The sequence below is a fragment of the Buteo buteo genome, chromosome 4 (assembly GCF_964188355.1).
Source record: "Buteo buteo chromosome 4, bButBut1.hap1.1, whole genome shotgun sequence".
NCBI lineage: Eukaryota > Metazoa > Chordata > Aves > Accipitriformes > Accipitridae > Buteo > Buteo buteo.
The window spans coordinates 991,506-1,012,101 of record NC_134174.1 but is presented as its reverse complement, the minus strand read 5'-3'; the positions used below and the strand labels follow the sequence as shown (position 1 = coordinate 1,012,101).

Genomic DNA, 20,596 nt, shown 5'->3' with positions numbered 1-20,596 from the left:
GGCTCTGGCAGGAAAGAGCCAATTAAGGGGAGCGGTTAAAGCAATTCCTCCCAGCGAAACTATTGTCATAACAACTGTAGGGGAAAAAAAGACGACGATTACTCCGAGAGGCAGGTTAGGAAATTCAAGCTACTACAGGGCTTTTTAAATGTCATCTGGCTCAACAGCGAGGCACGGCTTGGAACCAACACCTTGCTTGGAATTAGGCAAAGGGTCTGGCGAAAGGCCGGCGGGAGGCCGGCGTCGGCTGGTGAGGAGCTCGCACGCTGCGCCCGCAGCCGGGGGGGGTACACGGCACGCACGACCCCACGGCTCGGGCTCAGATCCTGCATCATCACAGGCTGGGGAAGAGCGAGGAGGGGTCGGGCTGGGTGTCACACCTCTGCCCGCAGCGGAGAAGCATTGCGCTCTGTTGCATCGCGCTCTGTTGCATCGCGCTCTGTTGCATCGCAAAGCGTTGCGTGGCAAGGCACTGCAAAATGTTGCTCTGCGTTGTATTGCATTGCAAAGTGTTGCGTTGCACTGCGTTGCGTTGCCAAGTGTTGCGCTGTGTCACATTGCATTGCAAAGTGTTGCATTGCGTTGCATCGCAAAGTGTTGCACTGCGTTGCATCGCCTTGCGTTGCATTGCAGTACCTTGCGGTCCAACGTGTTGTGTTGCAAAGCGCTGCGTCCCTCGGACAGACGCAGCTGAGGCTTGTTGCAGTGACAAAGCTGGCACGTCCCCCACTGCGTGATGCCAGCACCGCTGCATCTGACAAGTCGCAAAAGCAAAAACTCCCTCCCCTGGGGCCGGAACAAGCAGGCTTGGAGAATCCTATGGATTCAGCATGAAAAGACTCGAAACTGTCCCCACCGCCACCACCTCGGTCTGAGCGAGACTGTGGGTGACCGGGATGGTACAGCCCCGTCCCCACCTTCCCCAGCAGCTCAGCCCCAGTAGCGCCAGCAAACTGGAGGTGCCCCTCAGGGCTGGTGCCCCCAGGGGAGGGCTGGCAGGAGCCGGCCCCACAGCCCCCCCCACACCGAGACCCACGGCGTGGCACAGCACGGCACAGCGCTGGCCACGTGCCCCGGTAACCCAGGGGCTGCAGCACGGAGCAGGCTCTCGCAGAGCTGGCACCTCATTTTTGGCACCTCCGAGGACCTGCCAGCGGAGACACGGGTGCCCGGTCGTGCCAAGACTCGGGCTCTGCCTCTTGACACTCCCGTCTCCGCAGGGCGCTGAGCTCCGGCCACCGCATTTACCCACCTCCCGGGGTGCTCCCGGGATGAAAGGCGCTGTGAAAGCACCCACGGCACTATGACGGAGCCCCCGGGCGCGGGGACGCTGGTACGGTATCGAAGCACCCAACCGGGGCTCCGGGACCTGCCGTCAGCAGCGTGACAGCAGCGGGAGCTGGCTGCAAACCAGGAATTAAAACCTTCCCATCGTTAGCATCTCGGCCCCTCTCCCGCTAATGCCCCGCAGCCCCTGGGGTAGAGCTGCCCCCTAAGCGTCCCCTCCACGGCTGCCAGCTCAGAGCAGTTAGAGGCAGCAAACAGGCAGGAAAGCACACCCAAAGGGCACGTTTTGCTTCCTGCTTCCCGGCTCCTCGTGTCCCAGCAAGAAAAGGAACATTCCCACCGTGCCAACCTCTGCGCCGTCCCCAGCGCCCGCTGGCAGCAGCTTCGCGCGCTGGCCCTGGGCAGAGCAGGGACGCGCAGGGAGCACGGCATGATCCCAGCTCGCTGGCAGCGGCCGTGGGCAGGTTTCTGCCCCCGGCTCAGGTCCCGGGTGTATTTTGCAGCACGTTGATGGAGCTAACGGCACCGCTGACCTGGGAAGGCGGCTTAGTGCATGCAAAGGTGCTCCTGTTCCCCCGTGCTTCTCTCAGAGGGAGAACGCTCACCTTGGGCATGTTTTCATCAATGGAAAATCAACTCCCAAGAGTATCCGCAGCCTTGGTTTGGGCACCTCCTGCACGCCCAGCCCTGGCTCAGACACCTCCCAGAGCCCCAGCACCAACTCGGGCACCTTCCACTGCCATACACCCAAGCTTGGGGAGCTGCTCGTCCCAGTCGAGCCCCCCCCGACTGCTTTTAGCCATGACAGACCCGGACCCCCGACCCAGAAGCACCAGGGGACACTGCTGAGCAGCAGCACCCAGCTCTGGGGCTGCGCTCCGGGCTCCCACAACCACCCCCCAGAGCCACGCTGCGCCCATGCTGAGCCTGGTTTCATCCACGTGCCATCCTGCAGGGATCCAAAACCGCAGGGAAAGCACCCCGGGGCACCCGACCGCAGCGCCGGGACTGTCCGACACCAGGCACGCACGCACGCTGCCATCGCTGCCGCCCCACAGACCCGCAGCTCGGTCAGTATTTCACGGGAGTATAAAAAGCAAAGCGCTTCCCAGGCGCAGAGAGCGACGTGCCGAGCTCCCCGTGGCTGCCAGCACCCCTGAGGGGCCGGGAGGGCAGGGGGTGGCCGGCACCAGGGTGGGATGCGCAGCGCTTGGCCGATCACGCAGGGTCCCCGCCTGACCCCCCCGCCATCGCTCCTGCACCCACGGGACCCGTGGCGGGCTCTCGCTCCCTCCCAAAACCAGCCAGCGTCGATGGCGGCCGTCTATCGGCGGATTTCCAAGGTCAGCTGCAGTCAGTGTGAATTAAATCACTCCGCCAGCTCTCCTCCCTGGAGGAGATCCAGCCCGGAGAAGAACGGCACTACAGAGATTCACATGCCTTTGTGCAGCCAACGCGTTCAATGTCACCCGCCCCGGCTCCCCCGCCGCCAGCCAGGGCTGTGCCGGACCTGCCAGCCCCTGGCCGCGCTCGCCCATCACCGAGGTGTCCGGCACCCCGGTGCGGGGCGAGGGGAAAGGGTGGCCGAGCCAGGGCCGGCGAGCCGTGCCCCCGTCCCTGTCCCCCCGTGCCCTGTGCCTCGCCACCGGCTCTGGCGCGAGGATGCGCAGGGAGGACACGGCCCCTGGGAAACGCAGGGCCATCGCTGCCAAAAACCCGCGCTCACGCCCACGGCTGGAAGAGGAGGAGGAGGAGGAACGGTGCCCGGGGTGCCAAGCACCGCGTCCCCGGCACATGGTGACTGGTACACGGTCCCCAGCATGTCATCGCTGGTACGTGGTCCCCAGGATGTGGCCTCAGGCACTTTGTCCCCAGCATCATGGGCCCAACGATGTGGTCCCCAGCATGTCATCGCTGGTACGTGGTCCCCAGGACGTGGCCCCGGGCACATTGTCCCCAGCGTCATGGTCCCAACGATGTGGTCCCCAGCATGTGGTCCCCGGCTCGCTGGCCAGGCTGGTGCTCGCAGGCAGGTCTTTGGGAGCATCCTCCCAGCCTAGGAGGCAGGAGGGGGGGCGGCCAGCTCCCCTTCACGGCCCTGACACGCGGCACGAGCTCGCAGAGGGGGGTAAAAATAGTCCCTGTGAGTTTGTGACGAAGAAGGGCTGGGAGATCCGCAGGCGTTTCAGACAGTAATTATAGCAGAGCAAGTCTGGTCTGCCACCCACCCCTGCCATATGCACCCACTCTGCGCCCACCCGGCGCAGCCGGGACCCCTCCTCCCTGTTGCGCCCCGTGTCCCCGCGGTAGGGGACGGTCCCCTCCGAGCCCCCCGGGTCAGGCTGGAGTGAGGGGAGTAGGGAGGGACATCACCAGCACGGCACAGAGCCCACCCCTGCCCTCTCCAACCCGCAGGCACCGAAACGCGGGTGCTGCCCACGCAGTCCCGCACCCCGTCGTGGGGTCCTGAGCCCCGAGCAAAGCTCCAGGGGAGGGCACGCACCCGGGGTGCCCGCACCCTGTTCACCCCATCCCGGCACTGGGACCAGCCTCGGGGTGCTGCCCCGGGGAAGACGCCGATAGGGGAAAGCTCTGCGGCCACGGTGCGGGACGCTGCGGGGGGGCGTCGGCGGACTCTAGACGTGCCACGCTCCGGCACGCAGGGTCCGGCAGCAGAGCGGTGACGGCATCAGCTGCAAGTGAAGTACGAGATAAAACAAAGCAGCGAGGGAGGATGGGGCTGGACAGCAGGTCCTACACGCCTGGATGCTCCGCAGCCCTCCTCCAGCTCTTCCACTCTGCCAGGCACGAGCTGGGGCCGATCGCTCGCTCGAGCCCCAGCCCTTCCTTGCCGACACTGCTCGGCGAGTCCTGAACGATGCCGGAGCAGGCGGCTGCGGCCGGCCGGCCCAAGGCTCATCCCCATCCCTAACAGAGCCCAGCGGGACCAACGCTTCCTCCGTGGCTTGGCAGGACACTCAATAAATGCCACGTTGTGGCCTCTATTAGCAAGAGCTGTCGCCGTGCCCTGCGGAGCTGCGAATCCCGGCGGGGTGAGGGGACGCAGGAAGCACTGCGGGGGCACCGGGACCCCCAGGGGAAAGATCCAGCACCACATTTTCCCTCCGGACAGGCAGTTTTCTTCCCGAGGGTTGTGTGTGCCGGCTCAGCCCAGCCTCACCGCCCATCCCGCTGCAGGAAGGGTGCTTTGCTGGGAACGGCGAGCAGGAGCCAGCTCTGTTTGCCTCTGGCTTCACCAAGCCCTTCGCTAACGCCCTCCACCTCTCCCCCCCGGATCCTCCCATCACAATTCCTCCTAGAAAGGCACGTAAAGAGCCCGGGATGCGGTACGGGGGGATGCTCCAAGCCACCACGCCGCAAAGCAGCCCCGGCGGAGCCTGCGGAGCCTCGACCGTTGCCGAAAGCAGAGCCTGCAGCGCCCGCGGGGGTCCGCGCACCCTCCTCCCCGCCGGCTCCGGCAGCAGCGGGGCTACCGAGCCCAGCCCAGCCGAGCCCAGCAAACAGCCCCGGGGTAGGACTGACCTTGCTGGGGCAGGCTCTGCCGGAGCTGGGAATAACTCCGGGCTGCAGCCTGGCACTGGCGTGCCCAGCAGAGCCATCTGAGGAAGCGTCGGAAAGAGGAAAATAGATGTACGGAGAGGGAATGGCCCCAAATTTCTGGTCATTACACCGGGAACAACCACATTTGCTCTCTTCACCCTCTCCTGCTGTCAGGGAGCCATTTCAGCCCACTGCAGCGCCCGGAGCTGAGCGTGCCGGCAGGCTTCTCCCCTCCTGCTCATCTGCATCTGCACGCACTGTTTATTCCAAGCAGAACACAGTCGGGAGAAGATCTCTCCCAAGTTCGGCACTGGGGAGCAGCCAGCTCTCCAGAAGGCTTTCAACAGCAAAATCCTCCCCAATTTCACACGCCGGAAAGCAGCGGCGATGACGCAGCACGTTCCCATGAAGCTCGGGAACCGGCACCCTGCAAAGCCTCCCCGGCACCGGCGCTCTCCTCGGCACAGGATCCCGGCTCCGGCATGCGGCCAGCAAGACCGGGCACACGCGGTCGCAGCTTCTCGAGGGCTCGGTGCGGTTGTTTGTGGCGCGGGCAGCGGCACCGTCATCTCCCCCCTCCCGGTGCTGGCAGCGGCTGGGAAGCAGCAGCCCCCCCTCACTGTGCACTGTCCCCATCCCTCTCAGCCACACCGCTCTGCAGAAGGTGGGACCTTCCAAAAAACCCCCGGCCTGCGCCCCGACCGTCACCGCATTAGGTGAGCGGCCGCTGCCATGCTGTGCCATGCCGTGCCATGCTGTGCCATGCTGCCAGCACTCCCCGAGTTTGCAGGCTGCCAGTAACACGCAGCAAAAATTGCCCGTCAGTGCAAAAATCTGCAAAAGTCTGCAAAAATCTGCAAAAGTCTGCAAAAATCTGCAAAAGTCTGCAAAAGCCTTCCCTCCTCTGGGGAGAGGGATGACTTTCCAGGGGAAAATGTTTTCCCCAGTCAAACCCCATCCCCTGTTTTTCCTAGGTCTGATGGCCATTCCGCCGGTGGTGCTGGCATCGGGAATGCTGCTTTGGGTAAACCCAAAAGGAGCATCCCGGGAAGCATCCCAGTGCCTCTGAGCTATGCTATCTGACCAGACACAGGCGGATGCACTGGCAAACTGCAGGGAAACCCCCAGCTGCTGCTTTCCAGGTATGCTGGGGGCTCGGGTTTGTACTCGCAGGCTCTTGCGGATGAGAGGTTTTATCAGTTCGCTGTCAGCCTTCCCTTTGATGAGCCTCCATCCCTGAGCTGCATCGCTAACAAATCCCCAGGCATTAAAAATAAGCTGAAGCTTTGCAGATAAATCGGTGCAGGCGTCGGGATGGAGGGCAAGGGCAGGCCACCCACGTACCCTTCTGCCCGGGAGGGGGGAAGACGAGGCACAGCCGCGGTTCAGACACACTCCTCCTCCCGTCCCTCAGCATCAACCACGCGCATCCCACCACGGAGGAGCCCACCTCCGATTATCGACCACCCCATTGATCCGGGGATGACCACGCACGGCACGATTGCACCTCCTGCCAATCCAGGGACTGGCTACGGCACACACCGGGGACACCGCGCACCGCCAGTCCTCGTGCCCTGGGACCGTCACGTCCCTCTGCGCCAGCCTGGACCACGGAGCTCCTTTGCTGCAGCAGAAGCAGGATGCTCGCCCCCGCGGTGCCGGGCTTCGGGGATGGGGCACGGGGATGAGGCGGCGCTGCCGGGTACGCACACCTCACCGGGGCTGGCCGAATGGCTGAAATTACCCCCCGGGGCCAGAGGCATAAAATTAAAGTATCGGGAGCATGTTGAGTGGCTTTGGGGGTTTGCCCTGGCCCCGCACAAGCCCCTGATCACAGTTGCGTGGTTGACGGGGTGCAGGGGAGTGAGAAACGGGTACCCCCACCTCCAGCCCTGTCGGGGGGGGCTGCTGCCCGCCTTTGCCCACTGAAGCTGCCCTCCCACCCGGGGCCAGCTGCAGGGCTGGTAACGGGGTTCTCCCCAGTGCCACTGCCTCTCGGCATCTCCAGGGACCTTCCCGCATCCCCACCGAACTGACGGCCCCCTGGCACCGAGGCTGGAGGCACCGAACGCCGGCACACGGAGGGGATGGGTGCAGCGGCACCGGGGACCCCGGCACACCGCAGAGCCCCACATCCGTACGGCAGCAGCCCGTCGGGCAGCCCTGGCTGCTCCGGCACCACGGGGAGAGCCACCCCCCCGCCGCTGCCCTCCCCACCGGCAGCCCTTAAGGAAGGGACTGAATCGCTTCCCTGCACGGGGGATCTTTTCCCCTGAGTTCTCTCGTGCCGTCTCCCTCCATCCGAATGATTAATCCCCCCCCAGCTAATTAGAGGAAAGGGCCAAGAGCGCCCATTTAGACTCGATTCAATTGCCTGCACGATGGCGTAATTAAAAAAGGCTGCTTAACGGCGGTGCATGCCCAGCACTGAAATCAATGGGCAGCGTCTGTGCAGAGGGAGCCGTCCCCGCCCCGACGCGCACCAGAGATTTATTCCACCGCGGGAGACAAATCCATACCGGGACACAGCAGCCGGAACGCCGGCGGGCGCTGCCGCTGCGGCGGGGGCCAGGGCCGTGGCAGCCGGTTCATCCGGTGCCACCGGGCAAATTCCACCACGCTGGGTCACTCCCGTGGCCGGCCTTGCAGAAACCGCGGCGGCTCTTGCACCGAGCGCATGCTGCGGTGGTGCAGGGAGCCGGCATCAGCAGAGCGAGAGCTAACAGAAGAGTCAAGAAAAACAAATCCTGTCTGTTAAAGGGAAAAGCAACGCGCTGTAAAAATCCCAGCTTTAGAAACTTCACGCTGCTTTGATGAAAGGGCAAGAGAAGAAATATATTATACTCCATCTATCTCCAGGGGCCTGGGAACTGGGATGCAGTTCCCCATAGCCCGGCTCCTCTCCTAACGTGCTAAGTGCTGCACGAGCCGAAAGTGAAGGGGCGGCTGCAGGCAACGGCCACGGCCGTGGGGAAGTTTCTTCCTCTTCTCCCTTCGGTGCTTTCTCCGGAGGGAGGGGGGACAGAGGGAATTATTTCTGGAAGCAATCGCAGCCGTTTATTTTTACTGCAGGGGCCCAGGGGAACCTATCGCCGCTGCCCCTGCATTTCGGCAGGACAGGCAGCCGGCGGGCAGCGCGGGCAGCTCTGCGCCGCGGCACGGGGAGACGGCGCATCGGCGGAGCGGGGGGACACAGTGTTCCTGCCGCAGGGCTGGAGGGTTGGGAGCGGGGGACGAGCGGCCGGGGAAGGAGGAGGAAAGGAGGGTGGAAAACAGGAGGTGGGAGCAAAGGCCCCCATCCGCTGTGCCGGGCTGGCAGCATCCAGCAGCCCAGTGCCGGCAGCCTGGGGGGAACACAGCCACCCCTGCCCCCAGGCTGGGTTTCAGGGTCTCCCAGTCATGAACTGGGGCTCGTGCTGGAAAAAGCCGGAGCTGGAAAGCCCTTAGGGACGGCGGGACAGAGGGATGGGTGGTGGGACAGGCAGCAGGGTGCCTGGCAGCTCCAGAAAAGCTGGCTGCTCGCCTGCCCCGGCAAACTCGCACCCCCTCAAGGCTGCTGCCCCGGGCCAGCACACACGGGCATCGGCGAGAGCAGGGCACGGCCACAGGGCAGGAGACACGGGCTGCTGCCTGCCCGCCTGCCCGCTCACCGCAGCCCTTCTCCTGGCCACGGCCGCACTCACCATCCGGCACCGTAGCCACCCCCCCGGCCAAGCCGCCTCCAGGTCCCCGAGCCCCTGCTCCCCTCAAATGCCCACAGACACCCACAAAAGCAGCCGTGGCAAAGCCCATCCCACTGCTCCAGGTCCCTGCTGCCCACCCAGAGCCGGGGACGGGGACGGTACCACACACCGGTGAGAGCTTCCCTGCCGGGTCCGGCAACGAGAGGGATGTCCCACGGGAGCTGCCGTGCAGCCAGGAGCGTGATATACTGGGACAGCCATAGACAGCAGTAAGATTTATTAATTTCCAATTAATTTCATCTGCCTGGAGCCGGCAGGGATGGCAATGACCTCCAAACCAGAGAGGAGAAGGGATCATGGGATCTCATGGGATTCTGAGGCGCCTGACCCCAAACGCGGCCCCTGCTGCCTTCACAGCGTTGCTGCCTGCACCGGACGGCACGCTGCCTGCGGCACAGCCGGAGCACACGCACCGGGAGGTGGCAGGACGAGGACAGGAGGGCAGCTGAGGACAAACGGCTCGCTACAGCCAGAGGACTTTTGTCCTTGCTGGCGAAACGCGTCCCTCCGTGCCAGGACCGGAGCAGCCGGGTCTGGGCAGGGGCTGCCCTCCTGCGGCACTGGGCACGGGCTGGCGACGGCCCCGGGGGGCTTGTTCCACCCCTGCTCCATGTCCATGTACTAAAGCAAACGTCCTCCGGGACGGCAAGGGGACCACGCTGCCCGGCGCGGGGCAGGGGACGGCGAGGGGGGTGTCAGCGGTCACCCTGGCAGGGGGTGGCCGGGCTGCCAGGAGCAGGTCCCGCTCCCTGGAGTGGGTGCTGCTTGCCTTGGGATGAGGTGGGGTGGGATGGGGTGGGATGGGGGGGGTTACATCCAGCTCCATAATTCCTAAAGTGCAGCTCCCTCTAGTGTCACACCAGCCCCCCCCCCCCCCCGAGTTGCCACCATGCACCCACGAGGCAAGGTCACCGCTGTGCAAGGACAGCACCCACGAGGAGGGTCCCCAGGGTGCAGGGATAGTGCCCAGGAGGAGGGTCCCCACCACGCAGGGACATCACCCTCAGGGAAGGTCCCCACAGTGCAGGGACAGCACCCACGAGACAAGCCCTAATCCATTCCCCGGCAGGCAGCCCCCGGGGCGCAGGCAGCGGGCACCGCACGGCCAAGCCCGGACAGACCCGCGGTGCTTGTGGCTGAGGAGGCGGCTGATGAAGCACCGGCAGCGAGACCGAAAACTCATCCTGGCCTAATTATTCCTAATATTCAATTCATCAATCTTGAAGGGGATGATCGCGCTCCGCCGGAGCGGCTGCCAGCAGCGATCCCTCCCAGGGCTTGTCACACCGTCAAGCCGTGCCAGCTCTTCCCAGGCAAACGAAGGGCAGCGGGAAGGCAGGAGGTGGCTCCGAGCCGGGCAGGGGAGCCCCAGCCCTGGGGGACAGGCTGGGGTGGGCGCTGGGGACGCTCAGGGCAGACCCCAAACCTCAAGTCCCCCGCAATGGGGAGGATCCCTGCATCCACCGCTCCTCGGGGACGTGCCAGCACGGCCACAGCCGCTCGGCACCCAGCACGCCCGTACAGGAGAGGGGAGGAGAAGGGGGCCAGAAGGTGCTCGGCGGGGGGGCAGCAGCTCAAGGGGCCACGGCAGCCCACGGGGACTCACAGCCGGGGATGCGGCCGGAGCGTTTGGCACCGCTCTGACTGCCGGACCTGCCCGAGGATCCCGGAGATCTGGATCTCCAGAGGATCCAGGACATCAGCCGACCCTGGGACTCTGCAGGGAGGGACACCCTTCGGAGGGTGGCAGGGCTCCCCAGAACAGGCAGGGCTCCCCGGGGCACCCCTGCAAACGTGCACGGCACTGGAGCCATGCCGACACCGCAGGCAGCACCGCGCATCGGTGCCAGCCCACCCCGTTTGATCTCCCCGCAAGCAGACAGCTCTCAGAAGTCGCTAGCTCCCTGCCGGGGTGGGCTTTAAAAGTATATTAAAAAAGGGGGTGGGAAAAGAGGGATTTTGCCGCAAAGATTGATGCTGACAGCGAGCCGTGAGAAGGCAAGGGCGAGCCACCCCGTGCAAGGCTGTCATTTCAAATCAGAACGCGCCGCCAACCTCGAGGGACTGTTTTGATCATTAACGGAAAGGATTTTTTCATCGCTTTCCTCAATCAAATTAATCTGAAGTGAAAAACGTGGAGCTGACAAAGGAAATATTTATAAAGCAAACGAGGCAACATCAAAGGCAAGCGGGCGCCCGGCTCCCAAGGCTACCAAAACAGCGAAGGCAGGAGCCCGGCGCGTGCCGCAGCAGCGCGCTGCAAGGTTATGGGGAGCTTTAAAAATGGAGACCGGCGGCACTCGCGGCCAAACGGCTTTTTGCTTCTATTTCTGGGGGTCACTGGCTCCCGACCAGCCACTTTGGGCACGGGAATGGCGGCAGCTGGCTGCCGTCCCGCTTCCCTCCTCCCGCTGCTGACAGCGGTCCAGCGGCAGCAGAGCAGCGAGGGTGCGCCGCTGCCTGCTCCTGCCTGTCCCTCCGGATGGCCTCATCCTGCCGCCCACCCCTCTGGGTGCGCTGAGCGTGATGCCTCACGCCACGGCACCCTGCTGGGCGTCTCGGGAGGAAGGCAGAACCTTCATCCTCCTCCCTGGCACGGCAGCCCGCGCCGCCCGGACGCGGTTGCGGGGACACGGGGGATGCGGAGAGCGGTCACCGGCTTCGGGGACGGCCGGGACTGGGGCTGCCCCACATGGGGACGGCTCCCCCAGCACCTCGGGGTGGGCACGGGGGACCCAGGACCGGCGCGGGCAGCACCATAAGCACCAAGGGCTCCGGCGGGGCCAGCCCCATCCCCAGCTGCGGTGGGGACCCGGTGACCGGAGCCGGGGGCTCCAGCCAGGCATTGCCCTCGGCTCCTACCTGCGAGCGTGCAAGGGTGAATGCAAAGAGATTTGGGGAGAAAAAGGGTGGTTTTGAGCAACAGCCGAGCATGGCAGGATGGGAGAGAGCAAACCCCATTTCGCTGCACTGCAGAGCAATGGCGGCTGGAGGAAAATCGGTGCCGGTAACCCCCGGGTAGCTGGCAGCACTCGGACCGGGACCCTGCCAAGGTGCAGCCTGGCACGAGGCCTGGACCCTCCCAGAAACAACTGGGTTTCCATTTCAGAGACCAGAGCTCACTTCACAAGTGCTAGCAACATCCTCGCAGCCGCTTTTGACTACGACGAGTGACAGACTTCCCATTAGAAAAGTCTCTCAAGCTGCTATTTTTTTTCCCTTTTTTTTTTTTTTTTAATATATAAACAGGGCTCTGAAATGGAAAGATGCAATTAGGCATGGAAATAGTCCTCAATGAGCAGCAGCGAGCAGCCTCGCTATGAAGGAAATTGATTTTATTTGACCATTTTATGAGCATTTGAAAATTGCATCCTGAGCATGTGCTTCAGTAGTTAAGTGCACATTATATTCTTCATTCCCCTGAATTGCTCTAAACCAGCCTAGAAAAATATGCCGAGGAAACAAAAGGAAATATAAAGCGACGCAGGTACACAGCATTCCTGGGAAATGGGTGCAGCTGAAAGCGAGACTGCAGCCCCTCGGAGGGGCCAGCTCAAAGGGTTCTCCAGCTTTGGGTGCTCCCCACAATTCCCCACGGAGAGCCCCCGGGTCACCCGTAAGGACTCACACACAGCACCACCGGCACAGGCAGCGCCGGCTCCCGGCCCCTCGCTAGCACCCACCCGTGCTGGGGATGAGCGAGGACCTTCGCCACCGTCCCCGTCCCCTCCGTACCTTCTTCCCGATGAGCTTCTTGCGCAGGAACTCCCGGGCCTCGAACATGTAGGGAATGTCGTAGAGGGGCCTCAGCTTCCTGTTCTTGTCCTGCAGTGGGGGCAGAGAGGGGGCACAGGTCAGGGGAGCCCCCCAAAACCACCCTGAGATGAGCATCCCTGCGGGAAGGCAGCCCGCTCCAGAGCGGACACCCCAAAGCTGGTGCACCCAGTACCCCCCGCCTGCTCCCGTGGGTGCCCTCCCACTCCCGCACCCCAGGGTGGGCTCCCCGAGCATCGCCGCAGTCCCAGCTCTGCCGAAACCCCGAGGGGAGCCCCTGGCCGACACGAGCATCCTCCCACGAGGACGTGCCGGCAGTCATCTCGCAGCGCCAGGCTGAGCATCTCCTCCGAGTTTAAGTGGCAGCTCTATAAGGGGAAGGGATGGAGGGGAATTTGGCGGGGGGGGGTATGATGGCCAGGGTCCCTCCAACGAGACGACCACCCCCACCGAGCACCCCATCCCCTCTCGCCAGCCCCCCCGTCCCCGCTCACCCCGTGCCAGGCAGCTCAGCGCTGCCCGGGGATCTCCACTGGCAGAGGGAAGCATCAAAGGTCTCCCCGAAAAGCCACAAAGAGCACCCCCACCCTGCCCGCGGGAGGGGAAAATAAAGCTCAAAGAGCTCTGTAATTAAGAGAGCTGTGCAAACCGGGTACACGGCCCCTGCTCACGCAGGCTCCTGCACAGAAGTTGCTCATTAGATGAGCTCGTTATCAGTGATTAACAGCACTTGCGGGATGAGATGCCCAGGAAAGGGAACCAGAGGGCATCTGGCCGCTCGCTGCCCATCAGCTGCTGGGGGCCTCTCATGACGGTGAAATCCCTTCAAAGGCTGAGCAAAAAGGGGAGTTTTCCAGCGGAAATGGCAGCGGGGATTTGGGAAGGACGTGGGGGCGGGAAGGGGCCAGGGAAGGGCTCGAGCTGCACCGCACGGCTGCACCCACACGAGCTTTGTGGCACATCTGGTGGAGCGGGATTGGCAGCAGCGAGCCTGGTGAGCTATAGAAGATAATATGTAAGATGTACAAAATAGTCCATATAGGACACAGGGTGCTGCTCACCCTCCCCGGGCCACCCTCTGCCCCCAGAGCCACCAGCACCCCACAGCATCCCGATGGGCTCCACGGCACGGCACGGCAGCGCGTCACCCGACGGCACGGGCAGGGGCTCATGTCCCTGCCAGAAAAGAGCCGGGGTGGGGACTGAGTGCCAGCGGCAGGAACAGTGTCCCCCAGCCCCTGGCTTTGTCTGGGGACTCCAGGCAGGGGTGTGGGCAGGGGTCCCTCCTGCCCCGTCACCGTCCCCAAGAGCGGCCGAAGCAGGTGACTTGCAAGAGCACAGGGCAGGCGGGCAGCAGCATCCCTGGTCGCCCTCCCCATGACGAAGCTTTGGGGACTGAGCAATCCCCGGGCCGGGGACAGTGTCTTCGGAGCCAGCACCCCCGAGGGGCTTGTCCCCCACAAACGGGGCCACCACCAGCCCTGGATGCCGCACGGTGTGACGGCACAACGGACCTGGCTTTGAAACCAGCGCCAAGGGGCTGCCGCTGATCGGCACCATCCCCGGAGGGAACGACGCAGCTTTCGCCGGCAGATCCCGCTCCCTCGCCGGTGGCGTGCTGGACTTTGGACGCATCTTTGCGGTTGGCTGCGCCGGCACCGTTACGGTTACGGCACCTTTGGGCCCTGCCAGCATGCGAGGGGAGGAAGGAGGGAGGCGAAGCCAACCCAACCCAACCCAACCCAAGCCAAGCCAAGCCTGGGAGCTCCCCAGCCCACGCCGGTGGAGGATGGCCCTTGGCACGGGCACACCGCTCTGCTCGCCGGCACGGTGCCGTGGGACACAGCCCCCTGCACGCCCCGCCGAGCTGGGGAGGGGAGGAAAACACTGAAAAGAGGGAGATAAGGCAAAAGCAGCAGGAAATGAAGGAGAGGAATCAGATGGGAGAGGGGGCGAGCGGACAAAGACACGCCGGCACTCGTGCTCCGCGTTCTTCCGTAATGAATGAGGCTTTCATAGAGTTTATTGTCCTCGACGCCGTTCCCAGGCTGCTCCTTGGAGCCATTCCCTCCTCCACCCGCATCGCAGCTCGCCCGGCGCCGCAGCCCCTGCCAGCGCTGGCGATGGGAACGGGCCGGATCCCACGAGGGCATCCCCACCCGCAGCAGCGAGCGGGTGCTGCGCCCAGCGCCAAACCCATCCCCGGAGCAGGACAAGCTCCGTGCAATGGCTGAAAACCTCTCTGCAGGCAGGGCGAGGGCAGGTCCCGAGCCTGGCAGGGTGCGGGACCGGCAGAGACGGGATTTCTTCTGGAAAGGAGCTTTTACGCTCGCCAGGGATCAGCCCGATATCACCTGTGGTACAGAAAAACTTCCTGGCGCCTAATGAGATGGGCTTGACGAGGCCGGCGTGGAGCTGCGGCAGGCAGCACGGGATGCAGTGCCAGCTAGCCGGCCTTGAAGCCGGTTTTCCGGCAGGGAGAGAGCTTTCTCCTTGCCCCATATAAAATAAAGCCCCGGCTGAGTACGTGGGGATGGCACGGCCGGTGGGTGGCCGGAGGGAAGCTCCGGCACGGGGACTCGGGAGCGTTCTGCTGCCGTAGGAAACGCCGGTGCTGCTGCCAGCCCCGTCTCAGCCCCACGGTTGGGCCGGCTCCCTGGCTACGCCTCGGTGAGCCGCAGGACGATGCATTATTCACGCTGCTCCCCTCCCCGGTGAGGGGGACGGAGGCGTTTCTGTTATTTAGCTGGTGCCAGAAAAATTCCCGGTCCCGCACCAGGGCTGGAGTTGAGCCGCGTGATAAATCCTGCAGCGCCGGGAGCGGGGTCTGAGCGGAGCTGCTGGGGGGGCTGCCCGCTCCTCCTGGGGCATCCCCCCATGGACCAGGGGCATCCTCCCATGGGGCACCCCCCCAGGACCCCGCAGCAGTGTGCACGAACCCGAACCCGTCCCCTTGCGGCAGGGCCCCGGCCACGCAGAGCCGGAGGAGCAGGGATGACTAACTCCTCATTTCACAGTCCAGTGCTGCAAAGCGGTGCCATACAGCCACGGCCGTCGCTTCGCTGAAAAATCATCGCGCCGAGACGGAGAATTTCCTGACTCCAGCCCCTGCTCCCTGCGGGGCCAGGAGAGCCCCTGAAAGACCGGGAGAGCCCCCAAAATAAACGCTTGCACACAAACACTGCCTTTCCCCTGCAGCCAGACCCAGGCTTGCTGCTCCCCAGCCCCGTCCGAGCAGCTCTGCAACACAAGGACGCTCGCTTCAGGGTCACGCAGCAGCCTGCTGCCTGCACTCCGCTGCCTGCTCTGCCTGCCGGGCTCTCGGAGCATCCCCTGTCCCCGAGTCCCCGGGGGGGGCTGCCACCCCCGGACCCCGCAGCCGGGAGCACGCGGGGCTTTCCTCCGCCCGCCTTCGCAGCGCAGCCGTGGTGGGATCCGATGGGATCTGGGCGACGAGTCTCTCCCAACCCCGACAAGGTCACGGCGAAGCTTCAAGTTAAATAACGCTGCCCAGGCTCCTGTCTGCTGCTTTGCACAGGCAAAGCCCTGCGCAAACACTAATTAATCCTCACTAACGAACTCCAAATTTATTGCTTATTTAAGTGTGTATCTGGCACAGGCTGTTAAGTCCCTAAGCCCGTCCCGCGCAGCACTGGAGCGCAGGAAGGGGGGTGGCGGGAGCGAGTGGCAAAGCCCTGGGTGGCCCCGGCATCACCCGGCTCACGGTGCGGTGCCGGAGGGGCTCAGGTGCCGGCAGCAAGGACATCGGCGGAGAAGCGACCTGAGAGCGGTTCGGCAGCCTTTGCACGAGGAGGGGATGGGAGCTGCTCACAAAGATGCCCCGGCTTTGCTTTTAAAGCTCCCACGGGATGCATCCCCCATCCCAGCCGGCACAGGGCTGGTGTGGGGCAGCCGTGGGTCCCGGCACGGTGCTGGCGTGGTGCAGCCGTGGGTCCTGGCACGGCGCTGGCTTGGGGCTGGTGCTCTGGATGGGCTCCTCTGCCGCCGCTTAGCCAGGGATTTACCTGGCTCGTGTAAAACCCTGCAGCTGCATTAATGAGAAGAGGGGAAATGCCTGCCCTGGAAGCAGCGTTCAAGTGCTTAAAAGCCTCTTCTCTGAGCGCGGTGGCTCTCCCCGGCATCGCACGAAAAGCAAACGTTTGCCTTAAAAAAAACAACCAGCGACCTCGGAGCATCTCCCGGGTCTGCAGCCGTGTGGGACCACCCCAAAGAGGGGACCACCGGCACAGGCACCCCGGCCCCGCTGCCAGAGCGGCCGCCCCCCCGTACCATGCCGTGCCGGGACCCACGGCCATGCCACGCTGGCTCTGGAGGAGCTGGAGAGACGGGGGCTGAGTCCTCACCGAGGCCGCGTTGTCGTGATGCTGATGAAAAATGCAAACTCTTCTGCAATTCCCAGCACAAGTAAAACGCAATGGGCTGTGCCAGGAGTCGGATAATAGAAACGTTTAAGTGTCCAATACATATCGCCCTTAACCACTGCCCTGTCAGCCACCATTAAATACCGTTTTGCTGGCCTGTAAAAATGATATTTTATATCAGAGGGGAAGTGGCCTAGCAGATCGGTCTGGGAAGCCGTTCAAGAACTTGGACACACGTTTGAGGTTTTGCAAATAAACATTAAAAATCAATATAACAGCAAGGATGTTAACTAAATTCTACGACCGTCAAACATCCAGCAATTATAGACACATAGAAAGATATTGCTTTTTTTAAACTACTTTTGAAGCCAAGAGCTTGAACCACAGCAGCACCCCTGTAAGCCACCTTCCCTGTTGCCCTCCTGGATGCAGCATTTCACGGTGCACGGGGAAACGACGTCCTTGGCTGCATCCTGCCGCGGGAGCAGGATGGGCGAGAGGGATGGCACAGCTCTACCAGCAGCAAATGCCAAAACACCTGACCTGGCTTTCCCCGGCAGCCAGGGAATGTCATCAGCCATTAAAAAAATAATTTAAGAGGAAAAAAAAAAAGCAGCATATTAGCCTCATTCAATTAAAGGTGTGCAGTGAGGAAGTTGTTATTAGCAAGAAAGTCAATGCCTGGAGCTTCATCTTCGGAGAGTTGCTGGAGGAGGGGAGGGGTAAACTGCTCCCCCTCCCTCCCTCCTGGGATGCGGAGACAGGGATTTCAATCCAGAAATCGATGGGAACATGCTGCTTCCTTGCAGGCTGCCCGCAGATACGTGCCCGGGAGCCCAGGGAAAGAAGCCAGCTTTTTGTTTAAAATGAAAGACGGAGCATCTCGAAAGAGGGTGCTGCCCCCGGTGCTGGTGAGCACTGGGTGCCAGCAGCACTCCCAACCTCCCTCCTCCTTAAATAACCCCCATGTGGCTTTAAATACCTAACAGGCTGAGTGAATTACGGCTCTCCTGTCAAATTAACATCATTACACTGTACAGTAGGCCAATTAAAGTCTTATTTTCAGGAAAGCAGCAGCCGCGAAGGATTGCATCCTGCCTTGGTGGGGTTAAACACCGACTGCCCTCAGTTCCCTGCTGCCCGGGGTCCCGCTCCCAGCCCCTGGCCCCCTTCCCAAGGGCAGAAGATGGGGATGACGACGGATGCGGGCGCATTCAGAGCAGCTGAAAATGCTCCAAGACCCCAGTCGATGAAATGCAGCCCGGTGTACCGGCAGCACCTCCCGACATCCCACTGGTCCCATGGCGCTCGCCGGCTCGCGGAGCAGGGGAGGATGGCCTGACCCCCCCCTGGGGACGAGCCGGAGCTCCCAGTTTCCCGTGCGCAGGATTTTGGGGTTTCTTACAAGAATCCCAACGCGGGATGCTGTGAGCACCAGCGCTCACGCGAGGACCCCAAAAGAACCAAGAGGCCAGGACCCGCAGCCCGGCGGTGCCGTGCGGACCGCAGGTGGGGAGAGCTCTCCTCTTCCCCACCAGCGCAATTAGGGAAGCTTATTATTTGTAAAGCAATTAGCATAGCAAATCAACTCCAAGCGACACGCGAGAATAAGCCATTGAAAACGAGGAGGAGAGGTGGAGATTACCAGCTGCCACCAAAAGCGGCTGGGAGCGTCGCCGGCAGCGTGCCCGGCGTCCCCGGGGCCCGGCGGCTGCGGGGCTGCTCGGGGACGCGGCAGCCCCCGAGGGACCCCAGGGTGGGGGGAACCTGCCCCGACCGGAGGCTGCCCCAGGGTCCGGGGCAAGGATGCGATCCGGAGCGAGCGGGGCTCCCTCCGGCAGGCAGAGGAATCCTCGGGGCGGCAGCCGGCGGGGGGACCCGGGCTGCCTGGAGTCAGGTCCCGCTCCCCCCCGGCACCGGGAGCGCGAAGGTGAAGGAGGGAAGGGGAGACGGTTCGTTAGCGGTGTCACGCCTGCGGTCCCCAGCCCTCCCGCTCCGGCGCATCCTCGGCTGAACCCGGCGCGCTCGGCTCGCCAGGGGATGTGCCGAGTGGGAAATCCATCACGGAGGCCGGCGAGGCGGTGACAGCAAACACGGCAGCGTGTTCCGTGCTGGTGTAACAAGCGCACCCGGCGCAGGGCTCCGAGAGGAGCCTGCAGCTGGCGAGCAGAAGCGAGCGAGCGTTTGGGGACAGGCTTTTCCATATCAAAGCCTCCGTAACGCATCAAAGCTCCGCTCTGCAAAGATGGCAAGGCACGCATCTGGTTTAACGGCACACACGTGGGCGATGCTCTTACAAATGGCACCAGCTCGTTCGCGGGTCCGTCCCAGGAGCCGGGCAGCGCTTCTTGCAAGGAACGGGATGACACCAGGAGCAGAAACAGCTACAGGAAAGCGACAGCCCTGAGGACCGCAGGCACGTGCTGCAGCGCGGAAACAAGGACGAGGGGCTCCCACCGCACCAGAGAAATAAGCAGCGTCCCTGCTTGGGCGGCCCCAGCTTGCACAAGCAGGTGCCAATTCCTGGATGCAAAGCGTGAAGCGCGTGTTCAGCTTCTCCAGCGCTCTGCCTGCTCTGCCGCCTGCCTGCTCTCCTGCAGAAGCGTTCTCCGCTCCCTCCTTGCCTGCAGACCCCCTCCCTGCCAGCGGGCACTCCATACCAAGGCACCACGAGCCCCGCAACCACTTGAGTGATAAATGCCGGCTGGCCACGGTGGAGCTGGAGAGGGTGTTTAAACGGCAATAAAGGAGAGAGTGCGTGCCCAGAGACCTCGCTGGAGTGAGAGAAGGGCCGTACTGCAGGCAGCCCTGCCTTGCCTTGCTTTGCCCTGCCCGCGGGCAGCCCCAGGGGTTGCACGGGTCGCCATCCCCACCTGGTCGCATCCTCGGCCACAGCGGTGACCGCGGTGCCACCGTGCTCGGTGGGGCGGACCGGACCGGCACAGGGATCTGCCGCAGCCCAGCCGCAGCCGGGTCTCGGCGGGGGGCCGTGCAGGAGCGGAGTCACTTGGGGCAGCGGCCGAGGACTAATGAGTTTGAGGGGCACGGGTGGACCCGGCAGCCCCTCCGGCAGCCTCCCTGCCAGGCTGGGAGAGCAGCTCTTCTCCAGCTGCTCTCTGAGAGGGCACAGGGAAGATCAGAGCGTCTCGGCGGCCGCTCCTGCAGCGAACGAGACCGGCCGGAGTTACGGCTCTAAGAGGATTAACGCCAGTGGCCGCTCTGGGAGCTCTCTGATACTTCACACAAAGGGACGCCTCGGAACTAACGGGGGTCGGGAAGAAGCTTCCCCTGGAAGCCCGTTATCCTGCGGCTGCTGCTACAGGACGGCTCCCACCTTCTTCTACATCGCCTGCCCAGAGCAGGCAGCTTCAAAAGCCCCGGCTGGCGGCTCCCATCATCCCAGCTCAGCGATACGGGTGGGTGCTCCAGCCAGCAGCGCCGGGTGCTCGCCCCATCGCCAGCCCCACGTCACCTTGCACCCATCCGAGCCGCCCTTTCGGGCCAGCGCTGCCCGCGGGTGCCGCAGCGGGGGACTCGCTGGCGGTGGGGTGGCACGGCGGCACAAATCCCTGCCGGGAGGGCACGGCTTCCCCCAGCCGATGCCAGGGAGCCTCTCTCCTCTCCCGCAACGGGCACCCACGGGGATATTAATGCGCACCGCCGGCGGAGAGCGTGGTGAGGCAGGAGGGCGGCAGTGCCGGCACGGTGCTCCGGGCACCAACCGTGCTGGAGTTGGGAGAAGATGCCCTGGGGAGCGAGCACCGTGGCTGAATCCCCGCCGTCCCAGCACCCCGGGGGTAGAGGGCTTTCCCCAAACCCCTGCTCAGCCCCCAGGTGGTATCAGAGCAC

At 63.6% G+C, this 20,596-nt stretch overlaps 1 protein-coding gene across 1 annotated transcript in view; it reads right to left on the bottom strand.

The window, feature by feature from the left end:
- SND1 (staphylococcal nuclease and tudor domain containing 1) overlaps positions 1-20,596 on the bottom strand; it is a 127,676-nt gene that overhangs the window by 67,406 nt on the left and 39,674 nt on the right. The window contains exon 11 of the mRNA XM_075024491.1: positions 12,327-12,416. Within this exon, the coding sequence (XP_074880592.1) occupies positions 12,327-12,416 (90 nt within the window). The remainder of the gene's footprint in view (positions 1-12,326; positions 12,417-20,596) is intronic.